Source organism: Rousettus aegyptiacus, unplaced genomic scaffold, assembly GCF_014176215.1.
Source record: "Rousettus aegyptiacus isolate mRouAeg1 unplaced genomic scaffold, mRouAeg1.p scaffold_m13_p_4, whole genome shotgun sequence".
In the NCBI taxonomy this organism is placed as follows: Eukaryota; Metazoa; Chordata; class Mammalia; order Chiroptera; family Pteropodidae; genus Rousettus; species Rousettus aegyptiacus.
This window is the reverse complement of record NW_023416307.1, coordinates 41,829,179-41,853,513: the sequence shown is the minus strand read 5'-3', so window position 1 is coordinate 41,853,513 and position 24,335 is coordinate 41,829,179. Positions and strand designations below refer to the sequence as shown.

Genomic DNA, 24,335 nt, shown 5'->3' with positions numbered 1-24,335 from the left:
ATGGTTGAATAATATTCGTTGTATACATATTGCTGGATCATATGGTAGTTCTATTTTCAGTTTTTTGAGGAGCCTCCACACTATGGCAGTCGTAGCATTTTACATTCCCATCAACAAAGCACAAAGGTTCCAATTTTTCATATTCTTATCAACACTTGTTATTTTCTTTGTTTGCTTTTTTAGTAGCTATCTGAATAGATATGAAGCGATTCTAAATTCTTTATAGCATCTCCATCATTCTTTTAGCACTTTTAGGCACATGAGTTGTTCCAAGATCACTTAGAACTTTCCTTGCTTTAGCCCTGAAATCAACCATTTCTCCAGGGAGCCCTAGTTCTTTTTAATGGAAATGGAATTTAAAAACCAAAATCTAATCCCTCTCCTGGGTATTTACCCCAAAGACTTGAAAACTCATATCTATAAAGATGTTTGCACACCAATGTTCATAGCAGCATTACTCACAGTGGCTAGAACATGGAAGTAACCGAAGTGCCCTACAATAGATAATTGGCTAAAGAAGCTGTGGTACATATATACAATGGAATATTATTCAGCCATAAGAAAAGATGAAATACTGCCATTTGCGACAACATGGATGGAACTCGAGATAATCATGCTAAGTGAAATAAGCCAGACGGAAAGGTTGAAAATCACATGATATCACTTATATGTGGGATATAAGCCTAAAAGCAACAAATGAGCAGGACAAATGGACAGAGACTCATGGACAAGGACTATAGACTAGTGTTTACTAGTGAGGTGAGAGAGGAGGAGGGAGGTAGATAGGGTAAAGGGAGTCAAATATAGAGGGATAGGAGGAGGGTAAAGTGGGTAAAGGGGATTAAATATATGGTAGCTGCAGGAAACTGGACTTTGGGTGGTGAACACATAATCGAATATACAGATGTCAAATGATGATGTACACCTGAAAATTATACGATTGTATTAACCGATGTTACCCCCCAACAAACTTAATTTAAAAAAAGAAAAGAAAAGAACTCCAAATCTGGGCACCTTTCAAATTAATTTTATTTGCAGCACTTCTACTCTCCATAGGACTTACACATGATTCCAAGGATGCTGGGATCACAGATACCTCCTCACCTCCTTCCCCACCTCCAAAGCAAGGATTGAGTTCTAGAGTAGGCCTCCTGTTCCTGAGCCCAGGGTGGGCTCATTTCTCTATGGTCTAGTCTCCCAGCTCCCCAGAGGGACATCAACCCAGCTGAACCTCCCCAGTGGCTATACCTTAGGTTCAGTTTGGTATTCCAACTCTAAGAAATATCTCCATACACCTGGAAAAAAGTATTGAAACCTGGGATTTAGCTATTTTAAGACTTCTTTTAAGAGGCAGGACTGAAAAATATGTATCTTTAAGTATAACCTCTAAATAAGCATATAGTTTGGCTAAAAATACACATAGTAGTTTAATGGAAAAACCAGAACTTTGAACTGAGTTTGAATCCCTGTGCTACTACAGATAAACCCTGTGGCCTGGGTGAGCTTAAGCTCTGTGAGCATGTTTCCTTGTCTATAAAATGAAAATGATAATACCTTGGAGAAATTTTCAGGGTATTGGAGACATGTGTCAGGTCAAGAGTTGAGGATGATGCTTGGCAGATAGCAGGCAGCGCATACTTCTCTAACGTCATAGCATCTCATCAGTCCTGGGGTTAGCGACTTCTCTTACGCCATCCTTTGAGATCAAGTGGCTACCTACTTACAAGTGATTTGTAGGGTTTGAACTGTTTTCTTTAATTAGCAATCTGTATCCATTATCTATAAATAGTATTTCTTCCTCCTAGCGAACCTGCAATATTTCAGAAATACCACCAAGTGAGTCTGCTTGCAAGATTTAATAAAGATCTGGATCAAGTGGCAGCCATTTCTTTGGTGTTCTCTACCGGATCTATAATAGGCCCGAAGTACAAACTCAGGATTCTCCGAATGAAATTAAGGTCACTTGCCCATCCAGAGAGGTGAGCCATGGACAGGGTTTGAGAAGCCTGTTTTCCAAAGATGGTGTGGATTCTTGTTCATTCCATTTGGTTTAATGTTATAATTGGACTTCAACGATCACAATGAAGGAAGAGAGGGGTTTTCCAAAAATAGACTTGATAAAAACGAGTAGCCTAGTTATCTAAAAAAATTTTTTACTTGTATGCAGTTAAAGATAAATGGCCCAATAATCCAAAGAAATAACGTTGTTATATGCTTAGTTATATAATTCCTCCCTAAACATTCTACCCGCACTGCTTGGCAAGGTGATAATGTGTTGTAGGAAAGAAAGCCTTCATAATTTGGCAATCTGATAGAACAGAGATTAGTATTTAAAAAGTACAGAAATTTGGATTATTTTATTGCATTGACAAAGTATGAAAATACTATATCAATATTAAATTTGATAACTTCATTGAAAATATCCTGTTCTTTGTATATACACATTGAAGTATTAAGGAGCGACTAACTTAAACCAACAGTGTGTGTGTGTGTGTGTGTGTGTGTGTGTGTGTGTGTGTTTGTGTGTGTAGAGAGAGAGACAAAGGCGGGGGGAAAGAAAGGCTGTGATGGTATGTATGTTTTGTTATTAATGCCACTCCAACATATAGTCCTAGCATCCAGTCTGTGGACAGAGAGACAGGAAATGATGTGAGCAATAGTGCTTTATGAATTCCTGTTTCATGAAGGTTTAGAGTACTCTAAAACATTTAATAGCACAATTCTTCTAAGAGGATAGTTATTACATCTTAAAACTGTAGAGATTTTAAATAATTTTTTCCTGATTATCGAAGGAATAGATGTTCATTTAATAAAATCTGGAAAGTTAAGAAAGAAGAGAACTATCACCCATAATATTATTCAGAGCCAAACACTATTAATGTTTTGCGTTATTTCTTTCTAATCTTTTCTCTATTATTGTCTTTAAACCTAGTCGAAGTTATTTGGCAAATACATTTTGCTTTTTTGTTGATGTTGCTTTGCTTGTTTACCATAAATATTTTCCTATAACATTCTAAATAACTGCTAAATAACTTTATATCCTAAGGATATGATACAATTTATTAGTATATTTTTGTTATTTTATTGACAAGAACATTTTGTCTTATTTTTACAGGCCCCAGCTGTGTCGATATGATCTTATACTAATGGAAAACACTGAAACAGTCTTCCAACCTATTCTTTGCCCAAAGTTGCAGATGTAACTGTTGTCAGGACACGTGGGCACCAGCAACATCAAGAAAGCTATGACAGGCTTTTATAAAGCTTCGCCTCACATTTTCCTCAAGGCACAAAAGTATGGAATAACCAGGGTTTTTTCCAGTAGTGTTCTATGGATGTCACATTGCAAAATGTCAAATGGCCTTGAATTATAGAACACTCCTGTGAAGGGAGCCTCTAAGTAGGGCAAGTCAGAAATAGCTAGGCTCCCAGCAGCTCAGCGCCTTGTCTGTGTCCTAGGGCTTTGTTTGTTCTGTGCTGTGCTTCTGCTGCCTATCACTCAGGCAGTTCTGCCCATCACAGCGGGTGGACAAACATCTTAAAGGGAAGGACTGGCTGGAGACCTCACTTTGGACTCAATTTCACAGTCCCTGTGCCAAATTCCTTCAGGTCTCCACATGTAGAAGGAATGGAGACTGATCTACCTCACAGGGCTGTTGTGCGGGTCTGGGAGGCAAGTCTGTGAAGGGTTCTTTGAAATCCCATGATGCCACATCTGTGAGTGGTTTGATAAATGTGAATATGCTTTTATTTATTTTGATATGCCTTATCTAATGTGCAATAAGAGAGTTTCTCCTTATCAACACCAGCTTTTCTCTCTTACTGTTTGCTTTAGGAAGACAAGAAAGCCATACCCCTGGTTTCCCACATTCTCTAAAGTGGGAAAATATTTACTTTTCATTATTAATATAATCCATGATTATTGAAGGAAATTTAGAAGATACATAGATGTAAAATGGATATATGCTATCCATAATCCCACCTCTTAGAGGTAATTATTTTAACATTTTAAAATGATGCTAAATAACTTGTATGGGTAACATGTAAATTCAAAGCATAAACGATTTGCTCTTAGAGCATTGGATGCCACCAGGTTGCGGAATTATTAGGCTTCCCCAGGACTGTGTGTGAACCATGAATCTGAAATAACATCAGCAACCAAGTCAACAGGCCAAGGTCGGAGAGGCCGGAACCAAGGAAGGCCCATCGAGGGGGGAGGGGTCAGATGCCCAGAGCAAAGACAGAGCTAAAGGGGTGGGCACTACCCATCCCACAGCTGTGGTCACTGCAAGAAGGTTCCTGGGATTCCTGAGTGTCACAGGCCTGGTAATCTCTTCCAAATCCAAGTGACTCTCCTTCAACTGCTTTCTGTGAGAATAGCCCTTATTTTAAAGAAATGGACTGTTTTATGACTTACAGAACTCTGTAAATATACTTTACAGATTAACATGTGTATCAAATGCAGAGTCTTCCACCTAGTGAGGGATGCCTGTAATGAATGACTGACCTCTGAAAGAAATGAGGCTCAGCAATGATCCTGCCCTCTTGGACATCTTATCACCCTTCCTCCTCCTTCCTACATTTCCTCAGCCTTTGTGGATGGAAAGATTAATGTGTTATGGGGCCTGATTTCTTTTTAAGAGTTTTATTGGCTCTGCATTTTGATTAGCAGAGTCACTTTGTCCTCTTTCCCTTGCTTGGTAGGCAGTGGGTCAAAACAACAGCAAGAAATGTCAGGAATAGCATTTCTATCATTTACAAACTCCTCAGGTCAGTGGGTCTCCCTCAGCTTCCTTCTCTGGGTGTCTGCTAACATGGGAATTTGCTCACTGTGAAATGGTTAGATGGATGAACAAATGCATTGGTGACTGAGTAAATGAATGAGTAAAGGAAGGAAGAAAGCTTGTTCCCTGGAGTGGAGAGGAATTTCAATGAGTTTCATATAACAGGGATTCAGAGAAATGAAGGCAGTTAGAGGTGTCTACTCTCTTCTCAGAATCTTCCTCCCAAGGCCCTTGGAAATTTGGACTCCGTCTCTTGCCATCCTTTCCTCTCTTCCCTTCTCTTTGTCAGTATAGCTGTCTGAACCTAAATCCAAGATTCCTCTTTTCCAATTATCTCCTACTCAGTGTGTGGATCTTTGCTCAATTGTCACCTTTTCAGGGGAGTCTCTCGGACCTTATTTCTACTGGACCTCTCCTTTGTAGCACTTTTCAATTGTATTTTTAAAAATTTATCTGTGTGATTATTTGATGTCTGTGTTCCCCATTAGACTGCTCTACAAGGCAGGGGCTATGTGCATAGTGTGGTGCCTGCATTCAGGAAATAAATATTTATTAAATGAATACTCTCCATTATCTTGTGAGCTTTATGAGACCATGTTCAGTTGTAAATAAAGACCTCCCCTCTCGCAGCCATAAATTATTTCCCTAGAGGTACCCACCCTTCTCTGCTTTCCTTCTCTCCCAGGCATCTTTGTTATTAACGTCTCTATTGTCTCTGGAGGTTCACTGCCCATTCCCAGTAAAAAGAGAAGTTTGCTCTTTTTTTTTCACTCCTCTTCAAACTTTCCAGATGCTCCTGACACCATTTTTCAGCAAGCCCACCTGTCCGGAAGCTTGGGAAGTTTTTCTCTTCCCCACTCCCCAATTTTAGCACCTTGGTTAAAACCCTCCAAGACCATCTAGCATTCCTGGAAGACTCCAAATGTTGGTTCAAAGACTGCCTTGCTTGCTTTTCCACAACTCCCTTCCACCACCCCCTTTGCCACTGACTTTGTATTTGCTTCCATTGCTGCTTTTATTATGCCATACTATGTTTCTGTGTCTGTACCCCTCTGAGACCGGGAGTGCCACCAGAACAGCTGCTGCTTGTCTTTGGTGCCCTAGCACATAGCACAATGCCAGGCACAAAGCAGGTGCTCACTAAATGTCTGTTGAACACGATGTAATGAACTCACCCTTAGGGCTTGAGGGTGTTATCACTACTCTGATTTAGACATCAACACACTGAGTTATTTCCAAAACCCTAAACTTAGAACCTTTCACCCTCAGACCCTTGCCCCCATGCTTTCAATCCTGCAAAAGCCCATCTTAACCAAGGAAACTTTGGATGCTGGCAACAGAAATCCACTTGTACTAACCCAAGTTTTATTAAAGAGATTACTCGTGGAAACCCAGGAAGAGTCGGGCCATTAGCAAGGACAGGAATGGGGCAACTCCGAGCTTCTGAAGCAAGGGTTCATAGGTCTTTATTAACCTTAGTGCTCTGCCATGAGTTTCTGGCTCAGCTTGGTTCTCTCCACAGGGTAGCTATGGATAACTGGGGTTTTTGGGACCATTTGGTCCTCAGCCACTCATTCATTAGGTGGTCCAATTTTTCTTCTGGGGAGAAGAATCAGCCCTTGGATCCTCTCGGGGGAAGGTAGCCATCCTATTCCAGTTATGTGGAGTGGGCTGGAGAAACATAATCATGTGGTCTTCAGAGCTATTTCTTTCAATCGCTCTGTGCAGAACTGATTCAGCCAGAAAAGGAGGTTGAGTGCTATGGTGAGTGCCTGGCTAATTCACTCTCACTGGAACCTCTTGCCTTTTCTTCCCTCCCACTCCCCTGAGCCATTGGCACCCACCTGCTTCCCAGTCCAGCATGGGTCCTTGCAGCTTTCCTTTGTCAGGCAGTCAGTCTGGGCATGTGCTGTAAATAAATGGCTTTGATGGAGGCTGGCGCAGTGTGCCGGCAGTGCCCTGGAGGGTTAGAATTGGTTCTGCAGGTGCTGTGTTGAAGGCCAGAACTGGGGAGACTGAGATCAGAGTGGAAGTGGGTTGGGAATGGGGAGCACAGTCCAGGGCTTCCTCCCCAAGCAGACAAAGAGGAGTAAGAACAGCAGTCTAGGGGGCTAACTTAGGGGCAGCAAGCAGAGGCTTGGGTAGTGAGCCTATAGGAAATCAGGTTCGCATCTCTCGAAAAGAGCTCTGCCAAAGGTCCATTACCACCCGTGTTGGCTGAATCTCACGACCTTCAGGTTTCCCTGCTGGATTTTTCCATGGGCTTTGACACTGAGCGCTGGTTCTTTTCTAATAGCCTTCCTTGGTCTCTCGGGCCCTCTCCCCTAATTTCTCATCCAACATCCTTGGAACAAGGCATCTGGTTCTCTTTCACTGGTTATGCTATTTCCTAACCTGGCTTCTGATTTCAGTCTTCTCTCTCACAAAGGTAGTGGAGGGTAAGAGACTAGATTCTGGTGTTTGCTGGTATGTGACCTCTGTTGATTTAACTCTTCCTAAGTTTCCATTTCCTTGACTGTACAGTGGGGACTGTTAAGAGGTTTGTTACATGGGATACATTTACGCATGTAAACACTGTGGGGTCTGGAGAGTTTAAGTACTCAATGTCAGCTGCTACTTTCCTCCTAGTGATTTCCCTAGGAGACCATCCCCCACTCCCTCACTTCATCTTTCTCCTCTAGAAAGTTGACCTCCAAATCTGAATCTTCAGTCTGAGCTCCAAAATTTTACCTACTTGTTGAGAGGTAGTACAAGCTGATAGAGGAAAGAACATGGCTCAGGAGGGGCAGACAAGGGCTTGAGCCCTGTTCAGCACTCACAGCTGTGGACATGACAAAGTGACCCCATCTGAACACCTGCTTTTTTACTCATCCATAAGTGGGATAATGATACTTGCTTCCCTGGAGTGGAATAAGCTTTGCTATGTCCATTTCCTCCAAGGCACTTATGCTCTATATTTATTTCTCTCTCCACACTCTTCCCCAACCAAGGGTAAAGTAAAGCCCTTGAGAATAGGAGCCTTACTTTCTTATTCACTACTCTGCTCCATGGCCCAACACACTCCTGACACAGGCTCAATAACACTTATTTCTCATTCACTTTCCTCTTATATTCCTTTGACTTCTCAAAATCAACATATACCGAAAAAACAACTAGACATTTCCTCGCTAGACCTGACCAACGAACTTAACAAATATTTATTAAGTGCCAATTATAAGCCAAGCACAGGGCTAAGGGTTGGAACAGGGAAGTGATAGATGAGACATTGCTCATCTATGGAAATGTTCACTGTAGATTGGGGAGACAGATAATGACATTGGAGCATAGTATTTGCAATAATAGTGCTAGAGATACTCCAAAGGGAGGCCCAACCACAATGAAGGAACAACCTTTCTGACTGCAGGATTTGGAGGAGGCTTCTAAGAGAATGTGACAAATGCCCTGGGTGTCGATAAAAGCGCAGAAATTTTCCAGGCAGAGAAGACTGCCAGATGCAGAGAAGAGTGTTGTTAGAGGCATGAACTAACATGGTGCACGTTCGGCTGGAATGGAGGGTTCAAAAGAAAAACAGTGGAGGGCTAAGACCATTTCCCCATTTTTTTAAAATAAAAATTACAAACATACAGAAGTAGAGAAAATGGTATAAAATCCACCTCCATGTGCCTATAATCCACCTTCAGTGACTATCTATTCAACAGACAGTCAAGTTTTATTTATATTCCTTCCCTCTAAACTCTCATAATTTTGATGCAAATCCCAGACATGAAATCATTTCATTCACAAATAGTAAAGTATTTTAAAAGAGAATATGTATCTTCTTTTTCTTCTTACAAATGAGTCACAGTATATTCTAACACCGTAACTTGTTTGATTTTTATCCTAATCATCTATTTGGCGACTGTACTGTTATCAGGATATACAGACCTAACTCCTTCTTTTAGGAAGCTACTTAGAGTTCTACTTGAGAATATACCATGATTAATCTTGCTAGGCCCCAAACTCACGGGCATGTAGGTTGTTCCCAATCTCTTAATATCAAAACAAAGGTGAGAGAGTATCCTTGAACATAGATCTTCGTCTACTTGTAGGCATATCTATAGATTAAATATCTGGACATGGAATTGCTAGGAGTTTATACACTGAATTACGACAGGTGCTCCCTATTTGGCCCATGGAGTGCAATGATATGAGAAGGATGCTTTCTCTTTGTTGGTTAGACTTGTGACATTCTGGAGTCCTCTCTGTCCTTTCTCCATTTAATCAGTTATTTATTCTACCAACTCAACTCCTCCCATTCTGTCCATCTTCTTCCCTTCATTCCTACTGCTGTGGCCCCAGTGCAGGCCTGCAGTGTTTCTCATCAGGTCAGTTGCAATTATCAACTCAGAATGTATTCTAATCATCTGCCAATGCAAATATCCTAAAGCAGGAACTAAATCATTTTCCTGCTTAACCGTTACCTCTGCCAGTGTCTCACCACGTACAATATTTAAAAATCCGAGTCCGTAGCCTGCCTTTCAATGCTTTCCAGTTTTCCCCTAACTCCTCACTCATTTCTCATACACCTTAGATTCTTTGGACTCTGGTGCCTTACTTGGGCCCCCACCTTACTCTCTCCTTTCTTTTATGGAAATCTTGCTCATTCTTTAAGGTAAACTCAAGCCCTACTTCCTCCGTGAATCCATGTAGCGTAGCGTAGGACTAATTTTGGACCCAGGATATCTTTTTGGGGATGTCAGTCTTTCTGAGACTCAGAGCTCTCATCTGCTAAATAAAGACAAAAATACCAACCTTGCAGGATTGTTGTGAGGGTTAGGGATAATGGGCATATTATGGCAGGCATCAATAAAAGGTAATTCTGGCAATTTCTGTGGTCACTATCACCGTCTCACCGCACTTGATCGGCGCTCCTGGTTCTATGCTGGCTGCATTTGGTTTGTGTTACAGCTGATTGTGGACAAGACCGTCTAGACCAGTACATGACAAGCTCGTTGTGGGCAGGGCTCGGGATTCGCTTCTGGATCTCCCAGCGCCTGGCAGAGAGCCTGCAAATAAGTGAAAGAGACATATAAACGTATTAAAAGGTAGACGGAAGGAGGGCAGAGGTAGGCGGATAGGGGCTGGAAAGACAGGTTTCCGCGGGAATCTCGGCCCAGGGGCTCAGCCCGGGGTGCCCGGGCTGGGGGCGGGGCCTGGATCTGGGGGCGGGACTTGGCGCAGGCCCCGCCTCGGTCCGTCCGCGAATGAGTTCCGCTGTCCCCGTGGTCCCCGAGGCTGGCTCCAGGCTCCTCCGCGGGGCGTGCGTGCGCCGACATGCGCCCCCTGCTCGGTCTGCTCCTGGTTTTCGCTGGCTGCACCTTCGCCCTGTACTTGCTGTCGACGCGACTGCCCCGCGGACCGACGCTGGGCTCCGCCGAGGGGACTGGAGGCAGGTGTGTGGCGGGGACGTGGATTCGGGTCCGAGTAAGGGAGCCAGGTTCGAGGATGGGGTCCGGGAATTGGAAACTCGGGTTTCTCGATCAGGGGCGTCGGGGGCAGGGGTTTGTGGTTGAGTTCTAGGACTGGAGATCGGTGTCTGGTACCTGGACCGTGTCTCCAGGGTCTCAAGCAGTCCGGTGAGTGGGAGCCGGGGCGCCCCCTGGCTGGGACCTGCGCGTTGCCCGTTGCGTGGGTGCGCGGCCCCGGTCTTTGGAGTGATGATCTGCCGAGGAGAATGTGGCGCCTTACCCCGGGCGGGGCCTGCTCGCGCGCATCTGTTGGCTCTGTGGCTTCGCCTGTCGGTCCTCGTTCTTATCGCTTTCCCAGGCTCAGCCCTAACCCCCGTTTGCAGCCGACCCTCGCCCCTGTATGGACCCTCAGCCTCTTCCCAGCTGCCCTCAGCCTCCCTCCATCGACCTTCCTACCTAATCTCGCTTAGGTCTGCCCTTCGGACTTTAAGGCATTCGGTCTTCAGGAGAAACGTTGCGTGGACAACTTTAAATGATTCACGAATTATCGGATCCGTCCCTCTTCCTGGCTGTTTCTGCCTTTCTCCTCATTACTAACTGGATGAGTCAGTGCTGCATACTTGTTTATAAAGTTCATGGGAGTGTGCCTGGCACAGCATTGCGTTATCAAGGATATTACTGATATTTGAAGATTAGGACAATTGTTTTCAGTTATTGTAGTCTTTTGCTATAGCTAAGAGGGCTTTGCTGTGGGTGCCGTATATGCTAAGAGAAACATTCTGATGAGAACTAGGAGAGTTTGCTCATAACTGATCATTGATGGATTCAAGAGTTGTTTAGATGACAGAGGCAAAATAGCCTTTATACTGTAACCCTTGTTCAGGATTCAGAGTGGACCGAGGACCAGATAAAGAGCAGAATGAAAAATCAGGCTCTTTGAGAGTTGGTTTCAAGCCTGACATATTATTAACAAGGTTATGTTTATAGTGTAGGACAGATATACTTCCCTGGAGAATCTTAATTGGATTTTAATGACTGATAAAACAGTCATTTTACCTAATAACTCAGGAGCAGTATGAAGTTTGAATGTCCTTGGCCTAAACCTTGCGGTGGAAGGGGTGTTCCTTCAAAGGAAGGCAATTTAGGACGTTTAGTACTCTCCTGGAAATTAATCCATTGCCTCTTAAGAATAGATCATAAAATCTGAGAGCTAAAAGGGACCTTAGTCATTACCTAACAGCAACCCTCATTTTTCAGGTAAGATAACTGAGGTCTTGAGACTAGCCCAAGATCACACAACTGGAGAATAGCAGAGTTCAGATGCTAACCTAGGTCTCTTGTTTACAAACTAGGGCCCTCTGTTTGTTCTGCTGTATTGTATCAGGTCACCTATCATCAGGGGCTCCCATTATGTGCATGTTCCAAATCAGAGCAGATGATGGGCACATTTATAAACCTGCTCTGGGAAGACAACACCACGAGTGACTTTCGTAAGTACTAGGTTGATCTGGACTCATGTTTCCTTCTGCTTTTCCTAATCCCTAGGTCACTGTGGTTCCCCTCTGACCTGGCTGAGCTGCGGGAGCTCTCCGAGGTCCTTCGAGATTACCGAAAGGAGCACCAGGCCTATGTGTTCCTGCTCTTCTGCAGTGCCTACCTCTACAAACAGTGCTTTGCCATCCCTGGCTCCAGCTTCCTGGTCAGTACCTGCCCTCCTTCTGTGCCTGTCAAGAAGCCACCTTCTGTCTTTGTAGAGAGGCCCTTAGGCTGCAAATCACACAATCCAGAGGGCAGACTACTGTTGACAGCTTCCCCTGTGATAAGCGCTGTCCTAGTTGCTTAACCTTCATGATCTTATTTAATTCTTCCAACAGCCTTATAATGTGGGCATTGTTATTCACATTTTACAGATAAGGCAACAAGTGGGGAGAAGTTAAATAACCAGCCAAGGTGACAAGGCAAAGAGAGGTTAGGGCTGGGGTCTGAACCCATGTCCACCCAGCTCCAGAGTCTGCCTTTCCTCTCAGGTATGCTGCTTTTGTTTTTAAGGCATTGAGGGTTCTGGAGTGCTGTCCTTGAAAGACACACATATACTCCAGACTAGGTCAAGTTTTCCTTCTCAGAGCTCCTATAATGTTTTGCATTTTGGTACAGTTTTTGATTTTTTTTTTTTTTTAAATCTGTTTTCTTCACTAGTCTGTGAGTTACTTGAGGTCAGGACCTGTTCCTTATTCTCAGCCTTTGTATTCCTTCGCCTGGCGCAGGGAGTGCCTTCATAAGTGTTTGATGAACAAATGCAAGTTGTTCATGGCGATGTTAAGCCTTCCAGCATCGGGAAGTTTCCCTCGTGTGCAGAGGGGACGTCATTCTGGTTTTCCAGGAGGCCCCTCTGGAGCCACAGTGTTTGACCTGGGCTTGTGCTCCTGCTGTTAAATGCTTCTCATCAGTTATCATCGTAGGGTATACGAAGTAATCTGTGCTCTCTTTCCAGCAGCATTTTAAGCTGGTTTGTGTAAACGTATGTATATGTTAAGACGTGAGGTGGGTTTGAATCCCAGCTGTGTAACTATAGGCAACTCACTTAACTTCTCCAACCCTGTTTCCTTGATTATAAAATGGGAATGCTCCTAGGTAACCCTCTGAGGTTGTTGCATGGGAGGCTTAAATGAAACAGTGAGTGTAGAGCAGCTGGCATGATGATGGTGCCTAGCACACAGTGGCCCTCAGTACTTGTCTGATTGACTGACAGAGCAAGAAACCCTGAAAGCTTACTCCTGTCCTGCTTCTCTCTCCTGCCCCAGCATTTTTTATCTATTCCAGTCTCAGGCTTGATCTGTGTAAGCATGTTTTTGTTATTGGAAACAGGAGGAAAAGCAAATGTGTCCATGCCAGGAGACGTGTGGTGCTCAAGGTCAGGGGCTGACTCTTTGGGGTTTCCCTGTACCTGCCTTCCCCCTTGAGCTGATCTCTCTTCACGGCACAGAGCCAGCTGTCACCTGGGGGTGAATCCCGTCTCTGCCTAGTATGATCTTAGGCATGATACTTAATCTCTCACCCGTAGAATGGGGTAAGGATAGGATAGGACACAAGACCATATTGAAGATTATATGAGACATGTAGTCAAGCACTTAAGACATAGTAGGTGCTCAGCAGTTCCTTATCTTCTCACTTCCGAGTTTCACTGTTACTTTTTCTGTTGGATCCCATGAATGGCAAGGTGCTGTCTACCAGCTAACAACAGCATTCAGTAAGTATTGATTCCGCTTTTCCATCTTTGTTAATCTAAGATTTTTTTGAGTGTCAGCTAGAGCTCTAGTCAATTTTGGAACCCCTGGTATTAGCATACCACATAAATGTAATTCCAGCAGAAAGCAAAGAAACACGACATATTATATAGTTTGTATGGTCTCACCGAGGGAAAATTCATGGTTTGTATTCATTTACAATGGTAAATGTAACTTATGAGTTTCATTTCTGCCTTCTTGGAGCACCAATTTTTGCAGGACCTACTACAGCCTATGTGGCTGGCTGGGTGTCGTATACCCGATTTTCCCATCTAATTCCCTCCTGCCCTCTGAGGCGTTAATCCTCATCCTTGTTTTAAAGGTGAAGAGACCAATGCCGAAGTTGTTCTCAGCTCCGTCATGACTCTTCATTCACTTCTTTAAAATGGAAGTTGGGTTTCGACTGGGAGGTCGGAGGGGCCTGTGACTCTTGGGCTCCAGGGTGAAGTGACTGGTAGCTGCAGATGTTCTCATGGGTGAAGATTGGTTTTATCTGCAGAATGTTTTAGCCGGTGCTTTGTTCGGGCCATGGCTTGGCCTTCTGCTGTGCTGTGTGTTGACCTCGGTGGGTGCCACGTGCTGCTACCTGCTCTCCAGGATATTTGGCAAACAGCTCGTAGTCTCCTACTTTCCTGATAAAGTGGCCGTGCTGCAGAGGAAGGTAAGGGGAGGGGTCACTTCTGAGTGCTGGGCCCCCAGAGAATCACCTCTTGGCCCTGAGTGGGGAGCGAGGGGCAGGGATTTCTCACAGTGCTCCTCTACTGTGCTTCCGAGGTCCTGGGGGTTCTTTTGATGTCTGTCTCCAAGAGGCACAGACCTGGGGTCAAATCCTAGCTCCCTCATTACCAGCTCTGTGACTTTGAGCAAGTTCCTGACTTCTCTGAGCCTCAGGTACCTCTGTTTTAAAAAGTTGGAAAACAGTCTCTACCTTGGAGGGTTGTTGGAAGATTCGGGACAGAATATGTAAAGAATCTAGAACAGTGCCAGGCACCAACAGATTTTCAATATGTGGAGACTGTGTTTCTTTCTTTCTTTTTTAAACTATCATTTATTGAACACATATTTTGTTCTGACTTCTTAAAATTTTATTATTTATCTGTTTGTTTGTTTGTTTATTTATTAATTTTTTATGCCTGCAACACCTGGTCTTGCTAGGGACTTTGTTTCTTAATAACCTTCTCTTTTTTGGCTTCAGGTGGAAGAGAACAGAAACAGCTTGTTTTTTTTCTTACTGTTTTTGAGACTTTTCCCCATGACGCCTAACTGGTTTTTGAACCTGTCGGCCCCGATTCTGAACATCCCCATTGTGCAGTTCTTCTTCTCTGTTCTTATCGGTAAGAAGCTGGTGGAGTAAGTTTGAGGCTTCATAGTGGTCATGCTGGGGGACTGCCCTGGATTAGCAGCCCCATGGGCAAATAAGTGCCTGCCTCTGAGAGCACAGGCTCATGGAGAGCATCTTCAAGACTTAATACCTAAAATCCTGATTTCAGATCTACTCAGGCTGGACAAGAAACCCCGTAAAAATATTTTCAGAAAAAATAGAATTGTTCATTGTATATGTGTTTAGTGCCTGTTGTGTGCCAAGTATTGTGCTAGGCACTGGGATTAGAAGAGTAATCTGTAAAACACATGACTCAGCCCATAGTAAGTGCTTAGTAAACACTATCAGGAAAAGCAGGGTTGAAGTGAGGGTATGTGAGAAGAAGAAAGGGCAAAGGCACAAGAAAGAAAACAGAGCAAAGGACTTCCTTTTTGGCTTTGGTCTGCATTTTGATTAAGGTCCACCAAGGAAGAACTGGTACCAGTGAAGTTCCCTCTTACCTTTTGACAATAGTGTGACCTCAGCAAGCTACTTCAGTAGGCCACTTGGCCAGATGAGGGGCTGGGCCTGGAGCAGTGTTTCTCAAAGTATGAGCATTGGAGGACACTTACAGAATGTTAAACATCTAACATCCTGTAAAATCAGTGATAATTATTTTCCACACTGGAAGTAAACCATCCTCTTTAAGCCTTAAGGCAAGCATTGCCTCTTTTAAACTTTCTTTAGAGCATGGAGGGAAACAATGCTCAGGGCCTCTAACTCAAACAAAGCAGATCTGTGGGTGAGCAGCTGCTTTTAATAGGGGGTTCTTGAGAGGAACTGAGATTTTAAACTGAAGTGAAATTTCCCACAGTTAACTCCGTTCGTATCAGTTTTCAGACAAAGTACCTTAGTATCTCAGCAACCTGTAAGAACCTAGAAAGACCAGGGTTCCAGTCCCCCCTCTGAGAAGCTGCGTGACCTTGATTGGACTAAGATCTTGAGGCATCATCTACTGTAGAAGAGGAGTGGATTATCAGGGGTTCCCAAACCAATCAGAGTCTCGGAATGGGGAGGGAAAAGGCTCCTGGTGCTCCAGCAGATCCAGGTAACCAGAGTCTCAGGTGGAGCCTGAGGAAGTGTTTTTATCAATTTCACCAGAAGATTATTACGCCACCAGCTTTTCTAGCCACCACCCAGACCTTTGGGATCCACTGAATTTGATGAACTCTTAGAAATGGTGTAGAACATGAAAAGTAGTACTTTTCCTACGAAACTTGCTTGTTTTAATGTTATAACATCAAACTGTAAATCTCATAATGCTGGTGCTTCTCTACTTGGTTCTTGGGTGCTCAGAACCAAATTTGGGGCCCTTAAGGTTCACCTCTAGCAAATGGGTGAACCTTATGCATTTCTGTCCTAACTGTACTCCCTTATTTTATTCTTCTTCACTCATTTTGTTTTTCCTGTTCAGCATATATATTTTTGCAACAAGTCCTTTTGTTGAACAACGCAGGCAGGTATATATGGGAAGTGAAGAAAGGAGGGGAGAAAGTGGAAAAGAAGGGAAAGGGATAGGTTTAGGGGTTAGGAGTTAGGAGTAGAAACAAACCTGGAGTCACTGTTGTGAATTCCTGGTGACTTTTCTGAAGGGTTATTTTTCCTTTTCCTGCCCGCCAGTAACACACTCTTCCCCCTTTCTTCCAGGTTTGATCCCCTACAACTTCATCTGTGTGCAGACAGGCTCCATTCTGTCAACCCTTACCTCTCTGGATGCTCTTTTCTCCTGGGAAACTGTCTTTAAGCTGTTGGCCATTGCTCTGGTGGCCTTAGTTCCTGGAACCCTCATTAAAAAATTTAGTCAGAAAGACCTGCATTTGAATGAAACAAGCAACGCCAATTATCTAAATAGTAGAAAGGACACGTGATCTGGAATTTTTGATTGCTGTGTTCTTGGACTCTATTGCTTATTTGTGTAATGGGTGTGGTCCTCTACAGCCCCTCATTGTTTTTTAATTACCCTCATCAGGTGATTTGGACACTTGTCTCTGTGCGGTATCTTGTTATAAAGGACACTGTACTCTAAAAGGTGAATCATATCAGGCTCTCAAATCAGCCGTGGTTTAGCAAGACACTGTGAAATGGATGGTTTCTTGAAAAATCCTGTTCACATTTTGTTGAACAACAAGGAACTCAAGATAATGTTGTTTGCCTCTTGCCAAGCCCTGAGCTGCCTCTAGAGAGGATGCTGACTGTCCTTGTCCAGAGTGCCTCTTTTGAAAGTGACAGGCTGTTGTGACAGGTGTTTTTCTATTAAGTCTCTGATGTATGTTATTAGTATAAATGATGATGCGTGAACCCACCGACATCACTCTTCATCTGGTTAGTCTCTCGAAGAGTGTTTCTTTTGTACTTTTGCTGATGACCTACCTCTTCCACAAACCAAGGGAAAGAAGCTGACAAACTGCTTAGAACTTCCACATACAGCTCAATGCATAGTGATTTCTATGATGCTCTTGTGTTCAGAGATGTTACTATATATGCTACATTTCCTCTTGGTTGCATGTCCTGACACGCTGATTGCAAACAGACTATTAAATATGAACAGAACAAACTCTGTATGTTATGGATATGTTCTGGAGAAATTCTTATCCATCCGGACAGGGCAGGGCCCTTGACTCACTTGAATCAAATGACCAAAAGTATATTTTTTAATCTGTCCTTTCCGTGTGGGAATCCCTTCCCCATCTTCCTGTTAGGAGTGTGGATTCAGTACACTCAGGTATTAGCCAGTGTACCCTCTAAATGTTTTTCAATTTGTCATTTGCCAAGAATAACAGGAATAATTATATTTTATCTTTTAATTCAAAGAGGAAAACTTGGTTTGGGGTTTTTTTATATCAGTTATCTGTAGCTGTCATTGCTTCCTTCGCTGCAGTGTTGAACTGGCACAGACCTGTTGATGCTTCCAGGGACAGAAGGACCTGGCACCTTAACTGGCCAGCTCTGGGATCCTTGGGCATGATCTGCTAGGTTTTGATCTGGCTTAGTCAAGAATGTTGCCAAGGCTTTGACCTAGGCCATGTGTTCTACATGAATTCTTGGGAATATTCCTTTTTGGGAAGAATGAATTCCCAAATTCCCAAGTATCGTTTTTTTTTTTTTGACATAGTATGATCCAAAAAGCACAATAAGGACTTAATTTTAAAGATGTGTTGCTTTGAAAGAAGAAGCTTGCTAACAAGAGGAGGTGAGGAGGAGGCCAACTGGACTTTGAAATCCTTGGCTCTCGGTGTTATGGAGTAGAGGTAAGAGGGGAGAAACAAGTAAACTTTCCACACTATTTCACGTGTGTGCCCTTTGCTTTCTATCAGGATCCTTAGATTGTTTCCCTCTCCTATGATCTTGCACCAATGTGCCTTATCAGTTGTGAGTTTAAAGGCAAAGCAATTTCCCTAATAAATGGATGTAAACGTTCTGTGTGGTATGTGTTCGTACATGTTGCTAACTTTTCAGTTTCCCTTGCCAATGGGAATCAGGATTGGCTGAAAATCAGACAATCCAAAAAGATTTTTTGCTGTCCGCTCTCAGGTATCTTATTTTTTGGAAGCCAGGTTTTCATTTTCACGTTCCCCTCTCTATGCTCACTTTATAGTAGGGTTACTAATAACAGGAGTAGCTATAAGATGGGCAGCATGAAAGCCATATGGAAGAAGCAAAGCGCCAGTCTAGGCTATGACAGAATATCAAGAAGAGACTATAACAAAGGAAATGATGGTGGTCTCTTCTTTCTATGGAAGTGTCTAATGAAAAGAGCCACAGAAACTGGCTTTCCCCATCACCTGTTTTTCCTGGCTACAGGAAACGCAGTTGCTTAAATTCTTCCTTTCCCTAAAGTTCTGACAAATGTGAAGGCAGCTCTCAGGACACAACCAGTAACTTTAGGAAAAGACAAGACCAGAAAACAGTGAAGTACACTTTTTAATTCCATGCATCTGTCTGCTTTGATAGTCACTCTTGTTCCCAAAGGAAGCCAGCATCAGAAACCAACACAGGGAGCAGGGGAACTAAGTACTGAAGAGCACGGGGGAGACAGATGAAGGAGTTCATTTTGAGACTCTACCACAGAGAAGTTCATTTGCTCCATATTGATAAGAAACTCAAATTACTATAATAAAGAATCGAAGAGAGTTTTCCCATTTCTAGTATGAGAAGTGGTCACTCTGGAGGTGAGAGCCACTTGGGTGACATGGTCAATAAGGATGTCTTCCTAATAGCTTGCACATTCTGGCCAGCGTTCCCATCAGAGGACCCTGTCTGCCTGGTCACTGTGCAGCAGCCTGGAGCCAGGAGCCAGTGTTCCCGAGTGCTAAGAAGTGGCTCTAGAGAGTAGGCCTGTAATTCTGCCAGAACTTCCCTTACTGTGGCCTTGCCATCTATTGGGGACTTGGCTCTAGTGAAATCCTGCCATCAGGCTCTGGTCAAGTGACAACAAAAGCCTTAACCCAACTCCTTTGGGGGTAACGCTGTTTCTCAGCAGTGATTTCAGAGTTCCCATCTTCTGCCATCTGTTCCTGAGAAGTATTCCAGTTCCGCGAGGGTCCTCTACTTGGCAGCCTAGCGCATTCCAGGTGCTTGCACTACTGGCTGTAACGTAAATAAGCAGGCTAATGTGATTCTTATGTGCTCGTCTGTGAGGTTGGTATAACACTGGTGGTGTGAGTATACTAGGACATTTATTCAATGAAATCAGCAAAGAAATCTTGCTGCCTGGAAAGGCACTACTATTCATACTGACAGTACAAGTTAAGGTCTTGAAAAGAATGTCACATTGTTTTGGTACATTAGTCTCACAATTTAAGGAGAAAGCAAGTAACTGGGACTTAACATACTAAATTTATAGAAGGTGAGGGAGGAACATGCTCATTTAACACAATGAAATGATGTAAATAAGACATTTTGGAATTCAATTTGTCAGTGACTGGAGATTATTCAATTGGATTATAGTCTAAGGGCAGTGGGTGGGGGCAAGTGACTTTTTTTTCTGCCAGGGGTGCTGCCCCGAGAGTCATAGGTTGGAATCCATAAGGAGAAGAATGATCCCGTCATTCTCCTGTCAGGGCTAACTCAAGATCTCGAACCACCCTTAGGAAATTAATTATGAGCTTAGAGCTGGGGTGGCAAACAGCACACCAGTTCTTATCAAGTGGTGGCTGTTGCTCCCAGTGCTGTGTTGGGAGAGGATCTGAGGACGTGTCCAGGCTTGGTAGGAAATACAGTAATCAAATAGTGTTGGTCTTGGGTGTTCAGGGAGGAGATGGTGGATGGTGGTATGTGGTGGTATTTTGGTTTCTAGCTTAGTGGCAAAACAGTATATAGCACACTATACTGCAGAGCAAGGGTGGAATGCCTTGGTTTCCAAATATTGTGTTCTATTTTGGAGAATTCAGTTCTAGGAAGTTCAAGTAGGAACATTTGAAGAAAAGGGGAAAAAATTGAAGACATCAGAGTGTGGGGGAAAAAAGTCAATCATTTTCTCAATAAGGATGCATTTATGCTGAAAAGATGTCAGTGCTCCACAGTGGAGGACAGCATTTAAAACTGAGTTGGTACCAGTAAGACCCCAAACCAGCAAATCTATTACTTGGGGTAAGAGGGAAATTTAGCACAATGAGGCCCTGAAATGCATGTGCAGTCCTTATTAAATCCTATTAAAAATATCTTTAATTCTAGAAAGATGGATTTATTGACACTAAAGTTTTAAAATACCTGAACCTCAAGTAGGCCGTACCTGATCATCTTCAACTTTCCGAGCAGGTGTCCCCCACAGTCTTGCAAATAGCTCCAAACTTTAAGGTCTATTATAATTTCAAAGTGAATTTAGGCTTCTCAGTTCTCTGCTAAGCAATTTTAAGAGGAATTGTTATTCAGAGGACAAGGTCTAAAAATAGATGGAAATCAGAACCAAATGCTCATCTGCAACACAAATTAAAACTCATTATCTTGCAGTCAGTCAAAAACAGATGTTAAATGAATATGGACATTCATCCCAAGGGGGTTCAACTTTCGATCAACAATGAAGCTTGAAATCACAGCCCTGGGAGGTTCCTTAAAGCACTGTTGCACAGTTTGTCAAGACTGAAGAATTAGCTCTCAAATTCCCTGAGCTCCTGATTCAACACTCTTCAGATGACTGTGTAATTGTTCTCAAAGAAACACACACCGGTTAAACATTGTCCTGGTTACCTCAAGGCAGGCAAGTAGAGGGCAAGGCTGGGAGAGAGATTGCATTTCTCTTTCTAACCTAAGGACACTGTTCTACTCTGAAGCCTCTAGTCATTTCTAAAAAATAAAAATGTTCAGTGTGGAACTTTATTAAACTCTTGAAAATACAATGAATGACTAAAGACTCAACACTGTCTACTGTCCCCTAATGTGCTCATAACAGTTAATCCAGATAGGCATATGGCATTATCATGACAGTCAGGATGGGAATGAAAAAAAAACTTATCAAAATGATGAGGTATCAGATGTGGGTTTTCTAGGAAGATCATGACTGAAAGGTGTAGAACAGACATTGACTCTCGTTTCTCTTTTTCACGATAGGCGGGCAAGAACTGGCAAGCTGAAGTGTCAGTGTTTTATACTGGACAGAAAGAGGACATAGAGTTGTAGCCTCTCTTTTCCTGGAAGTAATGGACCAGAGAGATTCATAGTATAGTGTGGTCTGAAGTCAGAGGATGGAAAATAGGGCCTTTCAAGGTAGTATTTTTCTTTTGATCCTCTAAGAGACCAGGCCTTTCAAGAATTTCTCTAGTCTTGTTATAGGATGACTTTACAGCTAGGCATTTTATGTCATACCACGGATATATTTTTTTCCCATTTTTTTTTAGTTCCCCTACTTCTCTGAACAAGGAGAAAACAGGTTGGTTTTATGGGATCTGGCAGGAACAAGAGTACAAAATATGCCACTAGTTCTTGAAACTATAACTGATGGGCCCCATGCAGATATTCTCCAGGTCCATTCTTCTTAGAGCATTAAATAATTCTCTTTTTGCTTCTAATGTATTCTCATGATTTTATTTCTTAAGAAACTTGAGAATGTTTACAGCTTTTGAACTGTTTGTCCATTCACTCAGTCATCTGCCCACCCAGGAGCTTTCATGATCAAGCCAAAATCACAATCTATCCATCGGGCTCCAGGGCAGAAGACGTGCCCTCAGATGATTGCTGTTGTTCACAGAAAATGAGGGGATGCACCTACGATGAAAGCTGGAGAGCTCCCAGACGGCAGTTCCACTTTCTTTCCTTCGTAAAAATCATAAAAATTCATAATAATTCATGGTTAGCATAAACACAATCATTGTGCTACGCCGTAAACCACACCTTCTGATCGACAGAAAATGAGAATGAAAATAATTATTATAAAATAAAATAACAGTGATAATAATGCCATAACTTAAGATCTTTCATGTAGTCCAGCTACAGAATTTATACAAAATGGAATAATTTAATGCAAACAATACTGCTCTCTGTATAAGTTAAACATTTTTCTTCATCTTACCTAAGAGCTATAAATTATAGACACTAAATTTTAAATCAATATTTCAACATAAATTGTAAACAAATGGAGGGATCAAACAAGCAAGAGGAACTGCTCTAAATTCCCTCCTGCCTTTACTTTTTGGCTGATGCGATAAGTAAAACCCAGGAGAAGGCAAGGTTTTCATCTGCAGTGGAAATGGTTTAATACCTGTATGTTTAAGTCTTTCCTAATGTCCAACATGATGCATTATCAAAGAGTCAAGCCAACTTCTTCAGGTCTTGAGACTGGAAAAGGTTGTCTGACAGTAACCTATCTTGGAGACAGAGACAGGAACTAGGCCAACATCTGTTTTTATATAAAATTCTAGATAAAAATTTCCTTAAAGCCAAGGAACCATGAAGTACCTTGCGATGCCTTTCAGAACCCAAGACCCTGGGGACAGGAAGGACCCCATGCCTTGGAAATGTAAAACTGCTGCTCAGCATCAGTTGCTCTTTTCACAGATTTTCAAATCCAGTTATTCAAAACCGCATTGTTCCAAAGTAAAGTAAAATACACTTTACAAACAGCTTTTAACAAAAATGCTATTGTGGTGGGAGAGGGGGTGCCTTTTGCAAGTTGCTTATATTGCCTTTATCTTGATAGTGGTAGCCAATCCCTAAAGCTTCCAGGACAGAATGGGTTATGAACAAAAACAAGGGGATGGTTTGGGATTTGACATTGGACAGACTCACACACTTCCTAGCTGCCTTCACAGTCTGTTCTCTTTTGAATCAGTATGACTCTCATAGACAAGCAACCTGATTCCCGAGAGGGCTGATCCTGTCCACTTCACTTAGCTGAACTGAGACATTCTGACAATGCACTGTTACAAATTCCATATTTGCTTTTCTAACACTGTTGTTAATTTCCTTTTTTTCTTATTCTTCTCTCTTCCTCGGCACCCCCACCCTTCACTTTTTCCTAAAGAAACTGGTCAACGGGTAGAAAGGAAATAGGCTACAAGAAAATGGCACCTTGGTCAAGGTAACACATTTGTCAAGGTAATGACAATGACAGCATTAAAAAGGGAAATATTTGTCAAGGACAAAGTTTGACTCTGTGAGTCTCACTACCAAATGCCACTTAAAGTGTAAAACATGCAACCAGCTCCCACACACGGTTTTCTTTTTCCTCGTAGAGGAAGCACATGCCCTCAAAGACCGTTGGTGCAAGTACTGGTCGTCAAACGTTTCTAGGTCATTTCCATCGCCCATCTGGACAAGGTGGTTGAATTTAGTGCAGTCTGTTCACAAGTTACCTGGAATTGCTTTTCTTTTGCTGTTCTTTGTTTTCTAAAATGCTCGACATGTCTTGCTCTGGCTCTTCTTCAATCACTTATGGCCAAAAGAACTGGTCCCCTGTTCAAGTAGTGATAATACCGTCTGGCCCCACAAATTCCCAAGAATGTTGCTCCTAAATTCCATTCCTTTCTTTTCTTTCTTACTCTCTCTCTCTCTTTTTCAAGAAATTATTATGTCTCTCTATATATCACATATAGTTCACTCTTTACAGTACAAAGTGTTAAAATGTCAAACAAAAATAAATATCAATGTTACAGTAGCTAGAATATTCAATAAAATAGATCCCTGCCATTCTTGATTGAAATGTTCAGTGAGACTTAATTTCATTTGGATATTTTTTTTCCAGAAATTTGCGAAGTCTCATGTTCCTGTTATTGCAGCTCATTTCTAGGGGTAAGAAAGATGAGGCAGCTCTCTTCCCAGACAAAAAGGTGGGAGAGAGCAGGAAGAGTCTGGGGCGGGATGGATTTGAAATGCCAGCATAGCCATGAGATCTTCAGGATGGGCATTCTCTCATTACCAAGTAGCAGAGCTGTAGTGTTTATTGGTCCTCACTGTGGCATCGGAACACTCCCCATCTGAAGAGTCACAGTCCGAGTCTTCAAACTGCATAGGATTCTGCAAAGTTGAG

At 42.7% G+C, this 24,335-nt stretch overlaps 3 protein-coding genes across 10 annotated transcripts in view; 2 read left to right on the top strand and 1 right to left on the bottom strand.

The window, feature by feature from the left end:
* The window catches only part of LIPH (lipase H), a 33,776-nt gene extending 28,431 nt beyond the window's left edge, over positions 1-5,345 (top strand). For both annotated transcript variants that reach the window (XM_016159726.2, XM_016159725.2), the window contains 2 exons: positions 1,806-1,979; positions 3,116-5,345. In XM_016159726.2, the coding sequence (XP_016015212.1) occupies positions 1,806-1,979; positions 3,116-3,203 (262 nt within the window). In that variant the 3' untranslated portion in view covers positions 3,204-5,345. The remainder of the gene's footprint in view (positions 1-1,805; positions 1,980-3,115) is intronic.
* A 4,682-nt stretch (positions 5,346-10,027) lies between these two features.
* TMEM41A (transmembrane protein 41A) lies at positions 10,028-18,292 on the top strand. Its single transcript, XM_016159728.2, has 5 exons — positions 10,028-10,216; positions 11,777-11,930; positions 14,015-14,176; positions 14,711-14,849; positions 16,523-18,292. Exons 1-5 carry the CDS (start codon positions 10,098-10,100, stop codon positions 16,741-16,743), a joined length of 795 nt encoding a protein of 264 aa, XP_016015214.1. The 5' UTR covers positions 10,028-10,097; the 3' UTR covers positions 16,744-18,292.
* The window catches only part of MAP3K13 (mitogen-activated protein kinase kinase kinase 13), a 137,839-nt gene continuing 131,471 nt past the window's right edge, over positions 17,968-24,335 (bottom strand). For 6 of the 7 annotated variants that reach the window (XM_016159717.2, XM_016159716.2, XM_016159719.2 and 3 more), the window contains one exon: positions 17,968-24,322. In XM_016159717.2, coding sequence (XP_016015203.2) covers positions 24,221-24,322 — 102 coding nt within the window. In that variant the 3' untranslated portion in view covers positions 17,968-24,220. The remainder of the gene's footprint in view (positions 24,323-24,335) is intronic. The other variant, XR_001598788.2, reaches the window with a different exon arrangement.

Excerpts from the sequence above, each read along its gene's own strand:
- TMEM41A (XM_016159728.2), top strand. The coding sequence starts at position 10,098 with ATGCGCCCCCTGCTCGGTCTGCTCCTGGTTTTCGCTGGCTGCACCTTC. Across the intron at positions 10,217-11,776 it reads GCCGAGGGGACTGGAGGCAG|GTCACTGTGGTTCCCCTCTG; the intron begins GTGTGTGGCGGG and ends CCTAATCCCTAG. Across the intron at positions 14,177-14,710 it reads TGGCCGTGCTGCAGAGGAAG|GTGGAAGAGAACAGAAACAG; the intron begins GTAAGGGGAGGG and ends TTTTGGCTTCAG.